The sequence below is a fragment of the Nesoenas mayeri genome (assembly GCF_963082525.1).
Source record: "Nesoenas mayeri genome assembly, chromosome: 4".
NCBI classification, from domain to species: domain Eukaryota; kingdom Metazoa; phylum Chordata; class Aves; order Columbiformes; family Columbidae; genus Nesoenas; species Nesoenas mayeri.
Window position 1 is genome coordinate 22,947,681 of NC_137540.1, and position 20,274 is coordinate 22,967,954.

Here is a 20,274-nt window from a genome sequence, read left to right on the forward strand (position 1 = left end):
ACCAAATCCTTAACTTTCACAGAATAAGACAGAAACAGTAAGGTAATAACAGGTTAGCATCAGGCAAGCACAGTCCAGGGTTGACAGAAATCCCCTATAACGGTAAGGATTATAAAGAATTTTCTTGCTAGATGAATTTTTGCAAGGCAGTTTCCAGCTGTACTTCGTAAAGTTGTGATCCAGTAAACTCGCACAACCCATCCCGTTTTTTTCTAATTTTGTAGCACTCCTTGAAACAAAGTACTGGAAAAGTACTACCGGAAGTACAGCTACTGGTGGTAAAGTGGAATCCCACCGAGTTCCTCCTATACAGGTTCAAATCATGCCAACTACAATCCTGCGTGCTGAACACAATTTAAGAAACTACATGCAAATCAAGCATAAACCATTTAGATGCAAGTATAAGTAGCTCAGATAAAAACTGTCTCAATCTTTATCTGAGCTGCTTATACTTTAAAAGACTTTCAAAGTCTACTTTTTTATCCACAGCTCAACACAGTAGCCAAAAAGCAGAGTTATCGCATTGTTTTACATTTGTGGAACAGAAAACTTGGTTGATTAGATATGCAAAGAAGGAGAAGTTATGTGTGTATATTGTTTTTAAAATTAAAAAAACAGTACACAAAACACAGTCACACAGTCACAGCTCACAACTTAAGACTGCCTCTATTAAGAAAGAAAGAAGGGTGATAGTAATAGGAAATTCCCTTCTGAAAGGAACAGAGGGCCCAATATGCAGAGTTGACCCTCATCTTAGAGAAGTTTGTAGTCTACCTGGAGCCCGGATCAAGGATATTGCTAGAGAGCTCCCAAGACTGGTGCACCCGACAGACTACTACCCGCTGCTGGTCTTCCAGACAGATGGGGAGGAAGCTGCTTCCCGTAGTCTGAGGGCAATGAAGAATGATTTCAAGGTCTTGGGAAGGATGGTGAAAGACTCAGGGGCTCAAGTGATCTTTTCTTCACTCCTTCCATCTTCAAGTGACGATGTGAGATGGAATAGGAAAATTCATTCTCTAAATGGTTGGCTCCAAGAGTGGTGCTACAGGCAGGGCTTTGGATTTTTTGATAATGGTTGGTTCTATAAGACACCAGTCCGGACAGTGTCACGTGGGAAAGGTTTATCTCAGAGGGGCAAAAGAATGCTGGGGCAGGAATTAGCTGGGCTCATTTGGAGAGCTTTAAACTAGGCTCGAAGGGGGATGGGGTTGTAGCTGGGCTTGTCCCAGTGGGGCAGCATTCTAGAACTGATGAGGACCAGATGGCCTCTTATGCTCCTAGGGAGAAATGGGAGTGCTCTGCTCGCTCCTTGAAATGCCTGTACACCAATGCGCGCAGCATGGGGAATAAGCAGGAGGAGTTAGAATCCTATGTTCGGCTGGGAGATTATGACCTGGTGGCAATTACAGAAACATGGTGGGACAGTTCACATGACTGGAATGTGGTCATGGATGGCTATGCCCTTTTCAGAAAAGACAGGCCAGCCAGGCGTGGTGGTGGAGTTGCTCTCTATGTGAGAGAGCAACTACAATGTACTAAATTCTGCCCAGGAGTGGATGATGAGCGAGTTGAGAGTGTATGGGTCAGGATCAAGGGGCAGGCTGGCAGGGGTGACACTGTTGTGGGCGTCTGTTACAGGCCACCAGATCAGGCTGAGGAAGTTGATGAGGCCTTCTATGGGCAGCTGAGAGTGGCCTCGCAGTCACAGGCCCTGGTTGTTGTGGGTGATTTTAACTTCCCTGATGTTTGCTGGAAGGACCATTCAGCCAGCCAGCCACAGTCCAGGAGATTCCTCCAGTGCATTGATGATAACTTCCTCATGCAGATGGTGGAGGAGCCGACTAGGAGAGGTGCACTGCTGGATCTCATCCTCACTAACAAGGAGGGTCTGGTCGAAGCAGTAAAGGTTGAGGGCTGCCTGGGTTACAGTGACCACGAGATGGTGGAGTTCAGCATCTTGTGTGGCAGGAACAGAATAGCAAGTAGAATTGCAACCCTGGACTTTAGCAGGGCTAACTTTGGCCTTTTCAAGCAATTGCTGGGGGAAATCCCATGGGCAAGACTGCTTGAAGGAAAAGGGGCCCAAGAGAGCTGGATTGCATTCAGAGATTGCTTCTTCCGCGCTCAGGATCAGAGCATCCCCACACGTAGGAAGTCAAGGAAGGGAGCCAGGAGGCCTGCGTGGTTGAATAGGAATCTATTGGGTATGTTCAAGCAGAAGAGGAGAGTTTACAGGTCATGGAAGCAGGGGCTGGCCACTTGGGAGGAATATAAGGCTGCTGTTAGAGGATGTAGGAAGGCAGCTAGGATAGCCAAGGCCTCCTTAGAATTACAGCTGGCGAGAGGGGTCAAGGACAGCAAAAAGAACTTTTTCAAATACATAGCGGATAAAACTAATACCAGAGGCAATGTAGGCCCACTGAGGAATGGGGTGGGTGCCCTGGTGGCGGAAGATACAGAGAAGGCAGAATTACTGAATGCCTTCTTTGTCTCTGTCTACTCTGCCGGAGGCTGTCCTGGGGAGCCCTGTACCCCTGAGACCCCAGATGAAGCGAGGTCAATGGAGGAGCTTGCTTTAGTTGATGAGGACTGGGTTAAGGAGCAATTAAATAGACTGGACATCCATAAATCCATGGGTCCAGATGGGATGCATCCGCGGGTGCTGAGGGAGCTGGCTGAGGTCATTGCTGGACCGCTCTCCATCATCTTTGCCAAGTCTTGGGAAACGGGAGAGGTGCCCGAGGATTGGAGGAAAGCAAATGTCACTCCAATCTTCAAAAAGGGCAAGAAGGAGGACCCGGGTAACTATAGACCGGTCAGCCTCACCTCTGTCCCTGGGAAAGTAATGGAACAACTTATCCTTGGTGCTATCTCAAGGCATATCAAGGATAAGAAGGTTATTAGGGGCAGTCAGCATGGCTTTACCAAGGGTAAGTCATGCTTGACCAACCTCATAGCCTTTTATGAGAATGTTACAAGGTGGATGGATGATGGCAGAGCCGTGGATGTGGTCTACCTTGACTTCAGTAAAGCCTTTGACACAGTCTCCCACAGCATCCTAGTTGCTAAGTTGCAGAGGTGTGGTCTAGACAATAGAGTAGTGAGGTGGGTTACAAACTGGCTTAAGGAGAGAAGCCAGAGAGTGGTAGTCAATGGTGCGAAGTCTAGTTGGAGACCAGTATCTAGTGGAGTACCTCAGGGGTCAGTACTGGGGCCAGTATTATTCAATATATTCATTAACGACTTAGACGAGGGAATAGAGTGTACTATCAGCAAGTTTGCTGATGACACTAAGCTGGGAGGAGTGGCTGACACGCCAGAAGGCTGTGCTGCCATCCAGCGAGACCTAGACAGGCTGGAGATTTGGGCGGGGAATAACCTAATGAAATTTAACAAGGAAAAGTGTAGAGTCCTGCATCTGGGCAGGAACAACCCCAGGTTCCAGTATCGGTTGGGAAATTACATATTAGAGAGCAGTGTAGGGGAAAGGGACCTGGGGATCCTGGTGGACAACAGGATGACCATGAGCCAGCACTGTGCCCTTGTGGCCAGGAAGGCCAATGGCATCCTGGGATGTATTAGAAGGGGGGTGGTTAGTAGATCAAGAGAGGTCCTCCTTCCCCTCTACTCTGCCCTGGTGAGACCCCATCTGGAATATTGTGTCCAGTTCTGGGCCCCTCAGTTCAAGAAGGACAAGGAACTGCTGGAGAGGGTCCAGCGTAGGGCAACCAAGATGATTAAGGGAGTGGAGCACCTCCCTTATGAGGAAAGGCTGAGGGAGCTGGGTCTCTTTAGTTTGGAGAAGAGGAGACTTAGGGGTGACCTTATTAATGTTTATAAATATATAAAAGATGAGTGCCATGAGGATGGAGCCAGGCTCTTCTCGTTGGCAAACAATGATAGGACAAGGGGCAATGGGATCAAGCTGGAACACAAGAGGTTCCACTTAAATTTGAGAAGAAACTTCTTCTCAGTAAGGGTGACAGAGCACTGGAACAGGCTGCCCAGGGGGGTTGTGGAGTCTCCTTCTCTGGAGACATTCAAGACCCACCTGGACATGTTCCTGTGCAACCTCACTTAGGCGTTCCTGCTCCAGCAGGGGGATTGGACTAGATGATCTTTTGAGGTCCCTTCCAATCCAGAACATACTGTGATACTGTGATACTGTGAAATGCGCTTGATTTTGAAGATTGCATTATTATGAATATTTTTGTTGCAACCGATATGGAAAATTGGCTTCCTGTTACTCTTTTGCACACTGATACTGAAGTAGGGGTTGAAAGAAGCTTGTTTGAATCAATAATTGCTGTAAAGATAAAAACCAAAGATCCTTCATTATTCTGGATAGAACAAAAGTCACTGTGTAAATCATTATACTTGCTAAATAGTCCAATTACTGTAAAATAAGTTCTGGTGTCCAGAACAAATCCACCAATGACTCATAGCCATTATTGCTTCTGTATTTGCTTACAGAGGTATTTTTTTAAGCAATCAATCTCACTTTCTTCAATATCAGCTATAAAGTTGCTGACATAGAGCAAAGATATTTTTAGTCAATCCAAGACTAAAAAAATATATGCATATTTACAGCACATGCACAGAAATTGGTTCCTCTGGGGGGAAGTAAAGGAATTGAAGATGACCTCTAATTTCTAATTATCTAGAAAGATACTAATTTTTCAAAAGTACACATAAACATGTTTGATATAACACACAGTATACATAAACAATTTGTCTATGTACAGCATGTGGAATTATCTATTGTACTAAAGACAACATATTTAATATACAATAGGCAGAATTCCAAAGAATCATCTCTTAGGAACACACCAAAGAGCCAGAACAGCAGGCAGAGACTTTCAACTCTCCCTCTTTCCAATCCCAAACATAACAGCTGCAGAGTATTATGTGTTCCTAATTACTGTGAGCAGAATTCAGTTTTTGTAAATTCAATTTAGCCAAGCTGCGTAACACACAGCAAGTGTTCAGGAAACAGATACATGCAGAAATCTAGACAAACAAACAAACAAATACACACATTACTTGTAACTTACTATATCTCTGAACACTACTGCTCGAAGTCTATTAATATCCATATCCTGCAGAAGTCTGTCATGGTCTCGTATTGGAGAAATGCCACCAGTCACAATGTCTACTGGACTCTATTAAAAATAAAAATCATTTCAGATTGTGTTTTTAAAAGCATTCCACCAAGAATCATTGTGTGTACAATCAGCCACTGTGCATCATACAGCTATAACTAGAACACAAAGATGAGATACGCATTTCATCTTAAAGGAAGAAAAAAATCTGGCAAATTCTTGTGACAGATTGATTTTACTGTGGAAGGTTAAATATGTGTTAAATTCACATATTGGAAAAACTACTTCAGATTCCCAGTGTTCCTGCTCTTCAGCTCTATTAAGGTATCAGTGCTACATCTATACATTTAAAAACTTACCCCTCTGTACAGAGTAGTAATTACTGTCTTTTGTGTTCCTGAGTGTGTTCTTATACTTGCCTTTGCTGCAGACTTTCCTGTTCCTATAAAGCCCTGCACTGCTTTTTGATTCTTCACAGCGTCTCCAACAGGCTTCATCTGTGCATGCTGCTGACACTCCAAGCAATTTCTTACTGCTATCGCACATACTTGAAGGGAAAAGAAATGTTAAGAATTACTCTGGGAAATACTTTGCTCTATATCCCTTACATAAATGTAACATACATTTCTGTTTATAACAAACTAAAAAGTAACACACAGTAAACACAGTAGCACATCAGTAAAATGATACTTTGCTTCCACAAACTTTAAGTAATCACAAAACAATGCTGAAAATTCTTTAATAATTTATAACTGATCATTAATACTAAACTACTAGAAAATATATGATATATCTCATGGATACTTCAAAGTAAGTTAGCATCCCTCATTGGAATTTTACCAAGCATACAACCATGTGGCAGAGAAGGTGAAGACAGCTTTTACAGACTAACAAAGAAGAAAGACAAGCTATACACTAGTGAAATAAATGGCTTCACAGTGCTCTGTTACTCTTGGACTGAATGTTCTGAAGTCAACACAATTTCTTTTTTTAGCTTCACAATTGTACCTGTTTCATCTTCTAATATTATTTTCAAAGGAAAAAAGAACTACTCTATACCTGTTTGCATCCCATAAATCTTGTTCTACCTGCACAAAGTTTTAATTGCCTAGAAAGGGAGAGGAAGGCTAGTTACTGTTGAGGCTCTGAGCTGCTCTGACACTCATGCAACTTAAACTTTCATTACAAGAAGTCTTACAGCATGCAACTAGCATGAACAATCTCCTCCTGGACCCACTTATGATCTTATATGTTCTCGTTTCTGGAAAAGTCATTACTTCATTTTAGGTAATGACCATTTTCTTTCAATCCTATTTGATGCAAACATTCTACAATACTGGATATAACTACTGCCTAATTTCAACTCTACACTTTAGAAATGTACATCTCTAGTTTTCACCATACTTTCATGTACTGACCTTAAGATTTAAACCTCTTTTCTACACTGTGTAAAAGTTCCTGGTTTTGTACATAGTACAAGATCTCTTTTTCTTAAAGCTGCTATATTCTCAGCCTTGACTATTTGGGGAACTTTAGCAAAAGAAGTATCTTCGTGGATAAAATGAAAACATGCACCCACAGCAGTCAGGCTACCAAACTTAATAATTTCTTTCATTTAAACTTTTTAGAGAGGAAAAGAATCCCAATGCATAAGCATTGTAGAATAAAGTAATAGTAAAATAGTAAAAGATCCCAGTACTTCTTTGACTAAATTTAATCCTGATTTAACAAAAAAAGAAATAAACCTTCAAGATAACAATTGCTAACTATTTAGTAACAGCAAGCTCCTATGCTCAGTAAGTGGTTTTATTTGCTTACCCAGACGAAGACATTGTCGCAAAATTCCTCCAGATGACATATTTTTCTCAGATTCAATATCAGTGAAACCAAGAGAGCTTGCAAAAATTAGCACATCCACAAGGTTGATTAATCTCTGGAGAAATGTTAAAGATGCCTCTACAGAAAGTCCTTGAGTTGGCTCAATATTCTCCAATTCATGCTACATAGAGAAAAATTGAAAACAACATTTACTTCTTTACAATGGTGATATTCTTACAACTTAAATGAAGAAAAATGTTATGTTGGAAGTCCATTTACAGTCGTATTCAAAAGCAGTAGTTAGTCGTGTTCTAGAAACAATCATTAGTATTAGGATTTAATCCTATTCCAGACCACTGTGGGACAATGAAGCTAAGCAACTTCTTTTTATGTCGTCAGGCAAAGAGGGCAGGCATCCAATTCATCTTAGAGGAAGAATGTAGGTAGCAAAGGGAGGAAAGAAGTCTGTGGAAATATCCCTCACGTACTGCTGTTTCCCAAAAGGACAGATATAATAGTGAATACACTGCATAAAGAAAGACATCTTCCAACAAGAGATAAATTTACAAATTAAAGTGGCATTTCTTACAGTAGCGGATGTGGCAGCAGAAAGCAATGGCAATATACCACCGCAAGCCATGATCATGTTGTCCATCACTTGAGAGATGAGGTGAATTGTGTTGTGCACAAATATGACGTTGTCACTGCTATTCACAAAGTCCATCACAGTTTTTGTAGAATGGCTGTCCAAAAAAAAAAAAAAGTAAAAAAAGTAAAGCGGGTTTAAAAAAAAAAAAACAAATAAGAAACCCACATGCAAAATACAGCTTTATTTCATGGTATTTTAGCATTTTTATGCTTTCATAAAACTAAAACCAAGACAGCAATGGAGCAGCAAATATCCCATGACCATAACATTCAACTGATGTACCTAAACCTGAAAATATCTTTCCTTTTTGTTCTTAAACCTCTCCAGATGGTAGCTTGTGAAAAATATCAAGATGTGTGGTTACTTATAATTTGGATGAATATATATTATAGGCTAGTCTATGATTCTTTGCTATAGCAAAAGTCACTTTACCAGCCAACATAATAAAGCTTCCTGAAAGTGTGAAATAGATTTGAATGAAATCTTTGGAAAAATAAAGCAAGTACTAAGGGTTTCTCAAATGAATTAAAAATCAACAACACACAAGGAAATAAATCCTGTTAAACATGGAAACTGATTTTCAAAACATAACCTAAACTAAAAATATATTTTAGCTATATCTGATGATGTCCTGAGAGGTTAATCTAGTCACATTCTAAAAATTATTGTCAGACAAAAATTCATATCAGTTTAAATTGTGTTTCAATCAATTAAATACTTATATTTATTCATCCTGCCATTCTTTCTTACTGAGTCAGTATAGCTATATGTTTCAATTTAAATTCGACATACACTACTAAAAGCTAGTAATAGACACTACTATTTAATAAGTTATTAAATCGTAACATTTAAATGCAGAACTACTACTGTTTTCAAATATTTTTTTTTTTACTAAAATCATCATGATTACATTCCATATTCCTATTACAAGTTAATTTTTAAATGCAGAGAACATCTCTGTGTTCACAGAACCTTATCAAAGCAGTCACATCATGTGTGTAAATGCAGCAATAATAAACAGTATTTAAGATAGATTCTTTTCTTTAGTCCATATTTAGTTACTGATAAAAGATACAGACCCTTAAATACAACAAGAACATGCAAATCATGGTCCAATAAAAAACTACAGTAAGACTGCCATTGACTTAAATGTGGGCAGAATTTCAGTCAAAATATATGTGCAGACCCTCAACCAATATGAATTTTTGTGTGTAAAGAGTCTTTTAAAAAAAAACCTGAGAATATTCAGCTCTAGGCCACAAAATAATTAAGGTTACTAAATAACTAGTAAAATACCAGATGCACAAAATTCAAAGAGTGCTCTCATGCAGTTTCAGCAAAATCTGAAGTTATTTATAAGTGAAACGACAGTCTATCTCATTCCATATAAAGAATATCAATTTACCTTCTCCACATTTGTATATCTGTTTCTATGGAAAAGAGTAAGTCTGTGAGCAGGCGCTGATGCATCAGTGACCACTTAAACTCAGGAATACGAAACACAGTTGACCTAGAGTCTCTTCTCTGCCCATCTGATGTAGCAGCTAGCTCTTGTCCTGAAGAATCTTGCCGTCCTGACGTCTGAATACACAGTTTGCAGACAAAAAAAAAAAAAAAAAACACAACCAAACAAACAAAAACAAAAACAACAACAAAAACCTGGTTATTAGTTTCCATGACATACACTAAAATGCATTTAACAGACTTGAGATTTTAGATATTCAACAATTTTATACTGTACGCACAGTTACAAATAAAACTAAAACTATTACACAAATGCTATTTACTGGATACACCAAACCTATAAACTAGTCTACATCTGCACTACCACACCTGCCAGTCTAGGTATACACAAGCAGCAACTCAACCTTACCACAGTTGCTGTAGACAGTGGTTTTGCTCCTTTAAGGAAGAATGGTGCAGAATGAAGAGCATCCATTAGCAGGTATCTCTGCAGAAGGGAAGTACTCAGATACGTGACTATTTAACCACGAAAAGCTGAGTTAGAAAGTAAAGCCTAGAGGGATGAAGCACTGCAACATGCAACAGAAACCCAGTTTTAAATTACACTTGCACAAAGGTAGGCTGCCGTGATGAAGTGACAACCCTGCCAAATGTTATGGTTTGAAACAAATATATATAAAATTTTTTTGTGTGTACCCGCAGAGTAGCTAGTGTAAAAATATTTTCGCAAGTTGCATTAAGATATGAAAGAAACTTAGTGCTATTTTTTTCTGCACAAGGAATGTTCACTTCTCAATTATAAAAGTTGAGGTAAGAAACCAGACTGAAAGAGTAAAAGGGAGGTTGACCAAAGAAGCAGAAGAAATTCTAGATAAAATCCCCTCAGAATATATAAATGTTTCTTTCTGCTCTTCAAACTTGAGAACAGAAGTACCAGCAAAGATGAAGTGTCCATCTAGCCAAAAACCCAGTCTCCATCAGCATCCCTAAGTGGATGTACAAGGAATAAAAATCTTAGAGACTTCTCAGTATACAAATTATTATAGTAAAAATTATGGCTATTTTAATCAAGGATTGAAAGTATTCTTTCGACAATTCAGAAAAATCCACACACATTAAAATCCCCAAAACGTGTACAGGCACATTTTTTCAAAAATCTCATATAGGAACTTTTATTTTTTAAGCTAGACACAGGAAGGACAGGTAGAATTTACCTCAGGTATGGATCTAGGGGACAGAGGTGCTTCTAGACATGTGTTAGCTTTCAGTTCCAGTCTTTCTGTATCTGATGCAACACTAGAAACATCAAGCCTGGCAATTCTTTTCTCAGAGGCTCCAGCAGGCTCTGGCACATGTGCGTTTGCATCTTCTTCAGCTGTTTTGATTTTGCTAAAAACAATCTTTTCTTCCTCCATCTTCTTTTCCCCTTCTGAATCTGGTTGAGTCGCTACTTCTTCAACTGCAGAACTCACTGTTTCTGGTAAAGAATTTGGTTCTCCGTTTTTCCCATCCACACCTTCAGTATCTTCGGATTTTAAAAGCACACATTCAGGTTGTTTCTCCATTGTTTTTTCCTGCTTTGTCATCTCATGTTCATTAGAGCTACATTCCTTGTTCATATCTGCAAAATCTTCCAATGGCAAAGGCAGACTACCTTCTTCTTTCAAATCAACAAAGCCATCTTCATCTTCCACCTCTACTGTTGATTTTTCCAGTCTTTCTCGACTTTCAGGAGTTTCTCCTTCCAAAGTAGTCTGCATTGGTAAAGCAGCAGCAGTGACAGCTACTGTTTCTTCCACAAACTCCAGAGTTTTGCTCACAGAATCGTCAATTGCTTCAGCTATTCCAGTACTAATTTCTGAAACACTGGGCTTTACTGCGTCTGGTTCTGGAGTAATATCCACACTTTCCTGTGTAGTCTCTCTGTCTTCCTCCTCTAACTCCTCCCTATGATTAGACACTGAATGAGTTCGTTGGTCACCACCTGATGAGGTATTTGTCTCTTTCTTTTCAGTACTGCACTCCATATCATCATCAATAACACAGGAAGGAGCAGTAGGATCTTCTTTTAACTCCAAACATTGCTGCTTTCCCTTGGTTTCAGCTTCTTTGCTAACTCCAGAGATTGTTCTAATTGGAGTTGAAGAACATACTCCACTGCCTTCATCTCCTTTTGCTTGATATTCCTTGTACATTTGAGAAAGACTCTCTTTGTGCATTTCAAAAGTTACCTAAAAGAACACATTTAAAAGTACATTAGAAATTATATATTAATTACAGTTTTTGCTGAAAAAAAACACTCATCATTGTTCAAACCACAAAGTTATACTACAAATATATTGGATGCTGTCCTCATGATAAAAAAATGTCACATTTGAGAACACTTCCACCGAGAGCAAGTTTCTTGTGTGTACCTGTTATTCCAAGACAGAAGAAAGAAAATAAAAAGAGTAATACCAGAGTAAAAAAAAATTCTAGAATGATCAAAAGGCCAGGAAAATAGATGTTTACTAAAAGTAATCAGAATTTTAAAGACTCCTTCCAGTAAAAGAAGCTAAAATGTTTAAATTATTTAGAGTCAACACTTGCATTATATCCTGGGCTAATTACAGTCGTGTAATTAAGAGTTATCTGTGCTACTTGCATGCATGTAATTGTATAGGATGCAGATAAAAATGTGACAGCATAACAACCAGAGAATTACTAAATTTGAGATAGCTGACAATTGCAATTTTTTTCTAAGATGGGACACTGTGACAAGTGGCAGGGGCTCTTACTATATCTGAGTTTTCACACCATACACCTTGCGTATGCTCAACAATCCACAAAATAAATAAACTTTCAAGAAGTTTACATAAAAAAACCATACAAATCCACAAAGTCAGAGCAGAGAAAAATGTGTAACAAAGCCAAAATCCTGGCGATCTTCTAAATTATACCTAAAATTCACCAGCGAACTTGTCCCTGGTGAATGATATTCACGCAGTGTAAAAAGCACATGAAAACAGCTACACAATCTGACTGCAGTGAGAAGACGTTCCTACAAATGAGCTGAAAAAAATTATTATTGTTTTTAGGTATATAAAAAGAAGTCCAGATAGAAAAATTATTTACATTCATACTGATAAAACCAATTTGCCCAAATAAATAGCTGTGTGTTAAAAGAAAATCTCACTAGACTAACTGAAGTTTTTATTACACTGTCATTCAGTTTAGTTTATCCACACATTCTATTTAGAATTTAGGTTTATCTTCTATAACAGGAATGTTTATTTATCTGTAAGCATAGTTCTCAAAATTTTCCCAACATATAAGCTGCAACTGAGGGTTTTATTTTTTAAATTGTTTTCTTTATCATAAAGATTTTCCATAGATAAAGCAGAGCATTTTACTAAATATATTAATGCACATTTTCTTCTCTTACATACTAAACTCATTCTTTTGGATGTTATGTAGAAATTCCATGTACATAGTATTCAAAGTGATAACAAGTCAGTTGTTGTCAGGAATATTTTCTCTTGATACAATACATGTTAGTCAAAATTAATTTAACTTGACAGGTTAAAGAGGTACTAGAAATCATAGTCAACAAATCAGAGAAGAGCAAAGAAAGAACAAAGGTAAAAAGGAATATTCTTGGCAAGTTGTGTTGCCAACATTAGCTTTTTAAGACACTATTTTCACCATCAATCAAACATATATTAAAGCACTGTAGGAACAGTGTAGTATCTTAAAATATGATGTGAAGCATGGTATTCATTCAAGTTGTTTTAATTGAAACTTAAGTCTCTAGCAATAAAACTGGGTTATCTTTTTCCTCCTGTTTAAAAAAAAATAGTCCTCTCGTACTAGTTTTATGTCAGTTATGTACAACTGAAAAAGGGTGAATGATTACAAATGATGGGAAGTTCATCCACCTGTCACAATGGATCTGTAAAATATTTGATTATAGGGTATTACTAAATCGAATGTGTGTGAGATGTAATTTTAGAAATACTTTCTCCTGAATCTCCTAACTGTACCACAGTACATCAAAAGCAACCAAAATATATCATGCTTACTAAAATATATCAGGCTTATTAAAGCCCTCCCTTGCACTTTCGTTTTCAAAAACATGATTGGACCAAAACTAGTACCTTTGTCTAATCATTTTACAGAAGAAATCTTGACACCTTGAGCTTATTTCCAGTCAGCTTTCCCTCTGCTCTCTCTCCCTGTTGCTTCCTCCATTTCTAAAAGTACTAAAAAGTTTTATTCTGACAAGCACTAAACAGACATTCAATAAAAATACTGTTAGTTGATTTCAGCAAAATGTATCATATGTTCTTCCCAGAAAGCACACTGACCCACAATATGTATATGTATTACCTACAAAACGCAAGTACAGCTGTAACAAATCTAGCATAACATAGCTACCTTTATCCATTTCTGTCTTCAGTATTACATGTTATTGCAACATTCATACTCACTTTTTTAGAACTGTTAAGCTATATCCAAGTATGAGACCTGAAATCTACTCTGGTTATGCACTGCTTCCAAAATGGTTGAACAAGTCTCAGGTCTAGCCTCAAAATATTATTTCACTAGTTCCTTTGAACCAAGGGCAAAGCAAGACAAAGACGAGAATAGCACATTTTTTTCTTCCTGGGGTTCATTTTTGTTGGGGTTTTTGTTTGTTTGTTTGTTTGTTGTGGGTGTTGCATGTTTCTTGTGTGTGTGTGTGTGTGTGTTTTTCTGGAAAAGGGTAAATGAGGAAGACACATATGTCAAATTCTATTACTGCTGCTGCCACCTCTCCCCAGTAAAAATGGGGATAGGCACAATGACACAAAGATGATCACAAGAGAATGGCTGGAAGGACCTGTTACAAAACATTATTTTCCTCAGTGCTGAAATTTGAGTGCAATGGTGAGTAGTATCTGACTCACAGAACATGTTCAATAACAGTAATAATTCAGTCTTAATGGATTAAATACTAAAGATATTTTGCATGGCTGGCAGTTACTAAATCCACCTTGCAAAAAGAACACATTCACAGTCTTGCAAAGTTACATGAAGCAACACTTGATACTTAGACCAGCCCCTAGGAAACACAGCAAACTTTAAGAGCGATGTAAAGTTCCAAGTTCCAGCAGTCCTATCTACATAAGTGCTTTTATAAATTACCAACCTGGTTAACGTAAACTGCAAGCATCAAAGAATGTAACTTTAAATGCATTCTGAAAGTGCATTATCAGTTCTGTTACAGATGCTTTCCCCATTGCAGTTCAAGGAATCACTGAGGTTAAGGCCAGAAAGTAACATCAAATCATCTAGCCCAGGCCTTGATTTAAACCCACTTTCCTACACATTGAGCACAATAACATAGATTGGATTACAGCATCCAGGAACTTGCCCAGCCCTGGTTTTAAAAATTAAGAGCTGAAATCTCCCACAAATCATTTGTTCCAAATCTACTCTACCATCTAGAAAAACAAAACAAAACAAAAATTTTAAAAGGTACCTTTATTTTGAAAGCCTAGCTTCAATATCTAGTCACTAATTATGTCTGCATTTCTGAGTTATTAAAAATATCTCACTATGGAAGAAATACCATGTTTTCAAGGGGTTTTTTCCTATGATATACTACAAAAATAATGTTTATGAAAGTCCAAAAGATGGACAAGTAACAGGATCATCTAAAAAGAATAAGCTTTCACTCTGAAGGACTAGAAACCTTCTTGTGATCCCCTTCTGCAACCTTATCAGCTCTTCAAAAAATCTATAATAATGTGAACATTCATATTTTCATGCATCATTCTAATATAAGTCTCATTAAATTCATATGCAGGAGTAATAACAATCTACTTTATGGCTCCTCACTTTCCATGCCATGAACACAAGCAGAATCTGATAAAAATCTACGTTGATTTAAGAACAATACAAGAAACTGCAAAGAGACATGCCCTGGTAAAAATAAATTAGATAGTACAGAACTACAGGAAAGCATCAAGAGCATCACACCCCACACCCCCCCAAAAAAAAGCCACTTAAAAAGGCAGGCAATTTCTATTTCTGCCATAAACATAAGAAAGAATTCATGTTACTTAATAATTAAAATGCATTAAATACTGTTCTTTAAATAATATTTAAATTAAAATAGCAACGCACAAGTTTAGGTAGGCTACCTAAAACACAATATTTTTCAAACTTGCATTTCAAGCTTGTGTTTTTCTTATTTACATAAAAAAGAAAACAGATTTAATAAATCATGCTTTGTAATATCCAGCTTTTCAACAACTCTGTTTAAACTGTTCTGCTCACTATATTAATTTGTAATTGGTTTGACAAGAAACCAAGAAATAGTGGTACTATTATTGTGAGGGCACTGGACAATTCTTCCCCCACACTTCCTTTCCATGACATGGCATTTATGAAGCACACAAGTTCGCTAAGCCAAACAATACACTCTACAAAGAAAACACCTAAGGTTAACAAAAGCAGTATAAAAGACAATGCAAAATGAAGTAGAAACTATGATTATTAAATACAAGTAGACAGAGATAGTATATAAAGGTATTAAACATTAGTATCTACAAGCATGAAACAATTTACATGACAACTGTCAGCTTGGAGAACCTTAAATGTACTTAAGTCAAGTCATTTTTTATTTTACTTAAGGCATTTGCAACTGTAATGCTGATAATACAAAATTAATTACTAGAAATTGTTCTAAATTAGAGAGCTAAAAGGCCAATCATTAATCTTCACCATCATTTGATGGTTAATCCATAGCTGTTTGAAATGCTTGGAATGCATCTCTACACACTACTAGTTAAAGACACTTGTGAGCTAATACCTGCAACATTTGCTTCTGCCATTAATTTTACCTTAATTTGACATCTAACATTTACTAATTGCCTAGGAGAAAAATCAGCATATAGCCATAAAAAAGGTTAAGATGATTGACATTTTCATTAGAGAACACAGGGAAAATATTTTGACTATATGTTAAGATTTCATCCTTTTTTTCATCATCAAGTGGGTAATTTCGTAGAGCAGAGAGAGGAAGGGAATGTCTGCCAGACAGGTCAGACAATTATATAGCACTGCTGTGCTGTTTCCTTACAGAGTCTGCTCAGTGCAAACCAGCTCCTGTGCTGCTGATGCCATCAATAAACTCTTCATAATTCCAGAAAGCGTTACAACTTTAAAAATCTTAACAAGGACTTTATTGATCTGCTTTTCCACTTCTCATGCAGCAACCCTAACTGTTCAAAAGTGAAAACTGATCTCCAAACAAAAACAGGTCTGTTTAGACAGGAGGCACCAATATCTGAAGATACCAAACCTAATTTTCAGTTCCGTGAAGTGAAAGATAGAAAGGTACTGTGTACGCTACACACTGACTTACAGTCTGTAACCCACGGACCTGAAGAATCTCTGGGTTATTTCAGAGTGGTTTACAGAAGAAAGCTAGGAAAAATAAATTCACATATATCACGCAGGACACTACATATGAGATGTTTCTAGGAGTCTGTGCTTCCACCAAAAATGCATTCACTGACAAACAAGTCAGGAAAAGGAAATGAAAACCACTGTACCGAGAGATTTTCATTTTCCTGCACTTTCATTTAAGCAGCAATATTTTTGCTGGCTTTCTCCTCAGCTTGAGAGAAAATATACATGCAAATAATTTCTAGGAAAAGAAAGCAAGTACTAATCAATATAATTCATAAAAGTCTTCACTTATCTGAGAGAAAATTTCAAGTATGTTGGTAACATTTTATTTTGAAATCACGTCAAGGTATAGCTTACTGTTACATCACGATACAATAATAAATTGAAACAGCATGCCAAACATATCTGCTCATTTTAATTAATGCTTCTATTGCTTTTGATTTGTTTAAATTGCAAGGCTTGAGTACATTATCGTCTCAAGGTATACATTTCCGCGCTGTCTCAATCCCTGTCACCATTCCTTCAGTTTAGTAGACTGTCAAATTCCCCATGGAGTGCTACTGTGCCTTGTACACATTCAATATTTAGTTATTAACAAAAATATGTTGTAGATAAATTCAGTGTTTACCACTCTTCATTGTGGTAAATACGCAACTATATGTCTTATGCACAGCTCTCTTTGGCCACAGTTTTCCAGTGTCTCCATATGCTGTTCACAGCCCTGTAGGGGAGACCCCACATCCATCATTCCAACCTACGGCCCAGAGGCACAATTCATTCTCTGCAGCCACAAGCCAAACACAGTATGGATGAGGTTTGCCCCAAACTCTGCAGCAACAGCAAAGGAGGCCACTAACAGTTCTTCAGGTTGCAAACACAGGTCACATCTTCCAATGATTTCTATACTACAGTATAGGAAATGAGAATTCATCCTCTCTTCAGGTCACTTTTGCTTAGAAAGACTTTCTGCCTCTTTATGCATGAGTTCTTTCCCCTGAAAACGTTTCCCCATCTCTTCTTTTAGGGCTTCTGTGTTACTTCATCTATCCAGCTTGTACTGTTCTTTCCTGCTTCACAAAGTCTCAGTTTACCTTGCTCATTCTATTCCTATACCCCATTTCACACTTTTCTTTCTATGTGACTTAGTCAAATTTAGCAGCCTGCAGAGCTTTACCTATGACATTCCACTCAAACTGAGGGAATCCCATAAGTGGTTCAGATCCCCCCTCCCAACTATTCTGCCTGCTGAATAATGAAATTACTTTCTTCTCCTCTGAAGCATTGATTAGGAAAAGCCTGCCCAACTACTACAAAAGAACCTGTAACGAGGAAACACCTGGAAAAGGTGGGTGATTGAGCCATAACCATACATATTGGAGCGTACACAACTTCAAAGGAAGACGCACATTCTAGTGTCCAAGTTCCTTCTGCTCTCCCTAAGTCAGGTGAAGCCCCCAAGTACCATTTATATCTAGAATAACCAATATTTTTGTATAAATAACTACTTATACCATAAGAACGAATCCCATATTTAACCATTTTGAGTGTGCTTTGCTTCATTGATACACTGGGTATCTCCCAACTGAAACCAAAAAACCTGCAGTAGCACAGTGACCCTCCTGGCCAGAAGCCTTTGCTTCCTCTCAGTACAATGCAGGCACTTTGCAGAGGACCAAAGAACATCTGAAGCCTTCAAAATGACTTAGAGATACTAATGTGTCTACATAGCACAGCGGGAGACCCTACCTTCTTCAAGACAGGGGGAAAAAAAACGAACTGGAGACAAAACCATCCTCAATAACTCATAAATGGCCAATGGGATTTGGATTGAAGAGATCCTGATGGCCTGTTACTTTTGAAATTACTGAGCCGTGTTCACTTCTCTGCAAATTAGTTTTTAAATTACCATCATATATTAACTGCTCCACCACCTATCTTTGCTGCTTTTGCCAGTTTTCCCTCATCTAACATACTGATGAAAAAAAATCAGGCAAAGACATGCAAACTCTGTGAAACACTTTTTTTTCTTCTGCATTAAATGAGTTAGGCACCAGAGAACACACGAATTTACTTCACATGCACGGATGTTTATTACAATTATACTTCCTTAATACCAAAAAGTAACAATTATTTAGAAATGCATTGTATGTTCAAGTCACAGTACTAACATTAAGATTATACTTCTTTGCATTTAGACTGGTGAACAAAATTTTTCCACTTAAACAGCAATTTACACTTATACAGCAATAAAACTGTAGTTTGTACATATTAACATTTCTGAGTCTTAATTAAAATTTTTAGAGCTGCTAAAAAAAAAAAAAAACCAAACACACACACACCACTACCCAAATATATTTACCTGAATCACATGGTAACATAAAGCAACTTTTGAATAGTAAAATATATTTAAATGCCTGAAATAAGCAAATGTTAGTTCTTCCCAGTCATTTAAAACACTGAGATAACTTAGGAGTGTATTACACTGTGTAAATCTTTTAAAACTTGGGGAAACTGAAAGGTCAAAAAGGCAGGTTTTGCACCATTCTTAACTTGTTTCCTATTATTAACCACAAAATTATTGGTCCTTTTTACAAAGTAACATGACTAGACAGATAAAGTCCAAGGCCTAGTGACCATGGTTACAGTGTTTCAAAGCCAGAAGTTCTTAGATGCTTTCATAAATTCAGCACTGGCCAATTAGAACAAACTGAATTGTGATTTAATTTTTTCATTAACATTTTTTTATTCAATTAGAAGCCACAGATTTTAAATACACTTGTACACATTGTGTTACTATTTTGCAAACATCAAAAAATAATATGGAAATGAGCAAAATACATGAGTAACACTAAGAAATTTGGCTTTAAAAAGGTTACACGCACCTTCTGAATTCTGAGTACGAGGAAACCAATGTAGGGCAATTATGCTGGAAAAGCCGCTGCTGCTTATAAAACGTTGTGCAGCTGTTGGAGGAGAGGGTTACAGTGACAAACAGCTTCCCTGCTACAAAGGTGGCAGGAAATCTATCACACTGGACAATAAAATTGCAATTGAGTTTCTTTGGCTTTTTATAGCAGCTGCATGTATCTTGATGTGTAGCTCTGCAAAACCTATCCAATTCTGTAACACTAGTCCTTTATACACTAGTTCTTTATCATAGAATGGTGCTGTAAATTAGAGGCAAGAATGGTGCAAAGGGTTGTAAAAAGGAAAAAATAAGCACTAACACAATACAATTAGAGATGAAATAATAAAAACACAAATTGGTTATTCTCTTAGCTACGTTAAGGAAATATTTTTGTTTCCATAATTCCCACATTACTTTGAAAGCATGCTAGAAATCAAAATCATCAGAGATGTACTTAGCATCAAACCATTTGCCCACCGAATTATGTTCACACCATGTCATGTGTGGATCTACATGAATCTCCATATTAGTGTAACAGGATACAAGAATATTCAAAATAAGTAAAATCAGAGGGATTAAGAATTCATTTTCATTAGATATTAATATCAGTTTAAAAGGACACTTTCAAGTGATTAGTAAGGGTTTACCACAAAGAGTTTTTTTTGCGATTTACCCTAATTTATGGATATGTAATTAAAATATAGTTATGAAACATCACCTCGCTTTATACTGCTAGTTGTATAAATTGCATTTATTATTAATAAATGTTCGAATGGTAAATGCATAATAAAGGTGAAAAAATCCAATTTTTAAATTCTTGAGTACTGCATCTTCATTCATTGCTCTATTACTACGTCAGTTTCTGGATGCTTTTGTTTAATCATTTTCACTCA

The 20,274-nt window shown here is 37.4% G+C and overlaps 1 protein-coding gene across 1 annotated transcript in view; it reads right to left on the reverse strand.

Moving 5' to 3' along the window:
* The window catches only part of LRBA (LPS responsive beige-like anchor protein), a gene marked incomplete at both ends in the record, with an annotated part of 409,769 nt that overhangs the window by 323,814 nt on the left and 65,681 nt on the right, over positions 1-20,274 (reverse strand). The window contains 7 exons of the mRNA XM_080343895.1: positions 5,055-5,162; positions 5,522-5,649; positions 6,921-7,101; positions 7,510-7,663; positions 8,975-9,150; positions 9,443-9,520; positions 10,248-11,264. Of these exons, the coding sequence (XP_080200021.1) occupies positions 5,055-5,162; positions 5,522-5,649; positions 6,921-7,101; positions 7,510-7,663; positions 8,975-9,150; positions 9,443-9,520; positions 10,248-11,264 (1,842 nt within the window). The remainder of the gene's footprint in view (positions 1-5,054; positions 5,163-5,521; positions 5,650-6,920; positions 7,102-7,509; positions 7,664-8,974; positions 9,151-9,442; positions 9,521-10,247; positions 11,265-20,274) is intronic.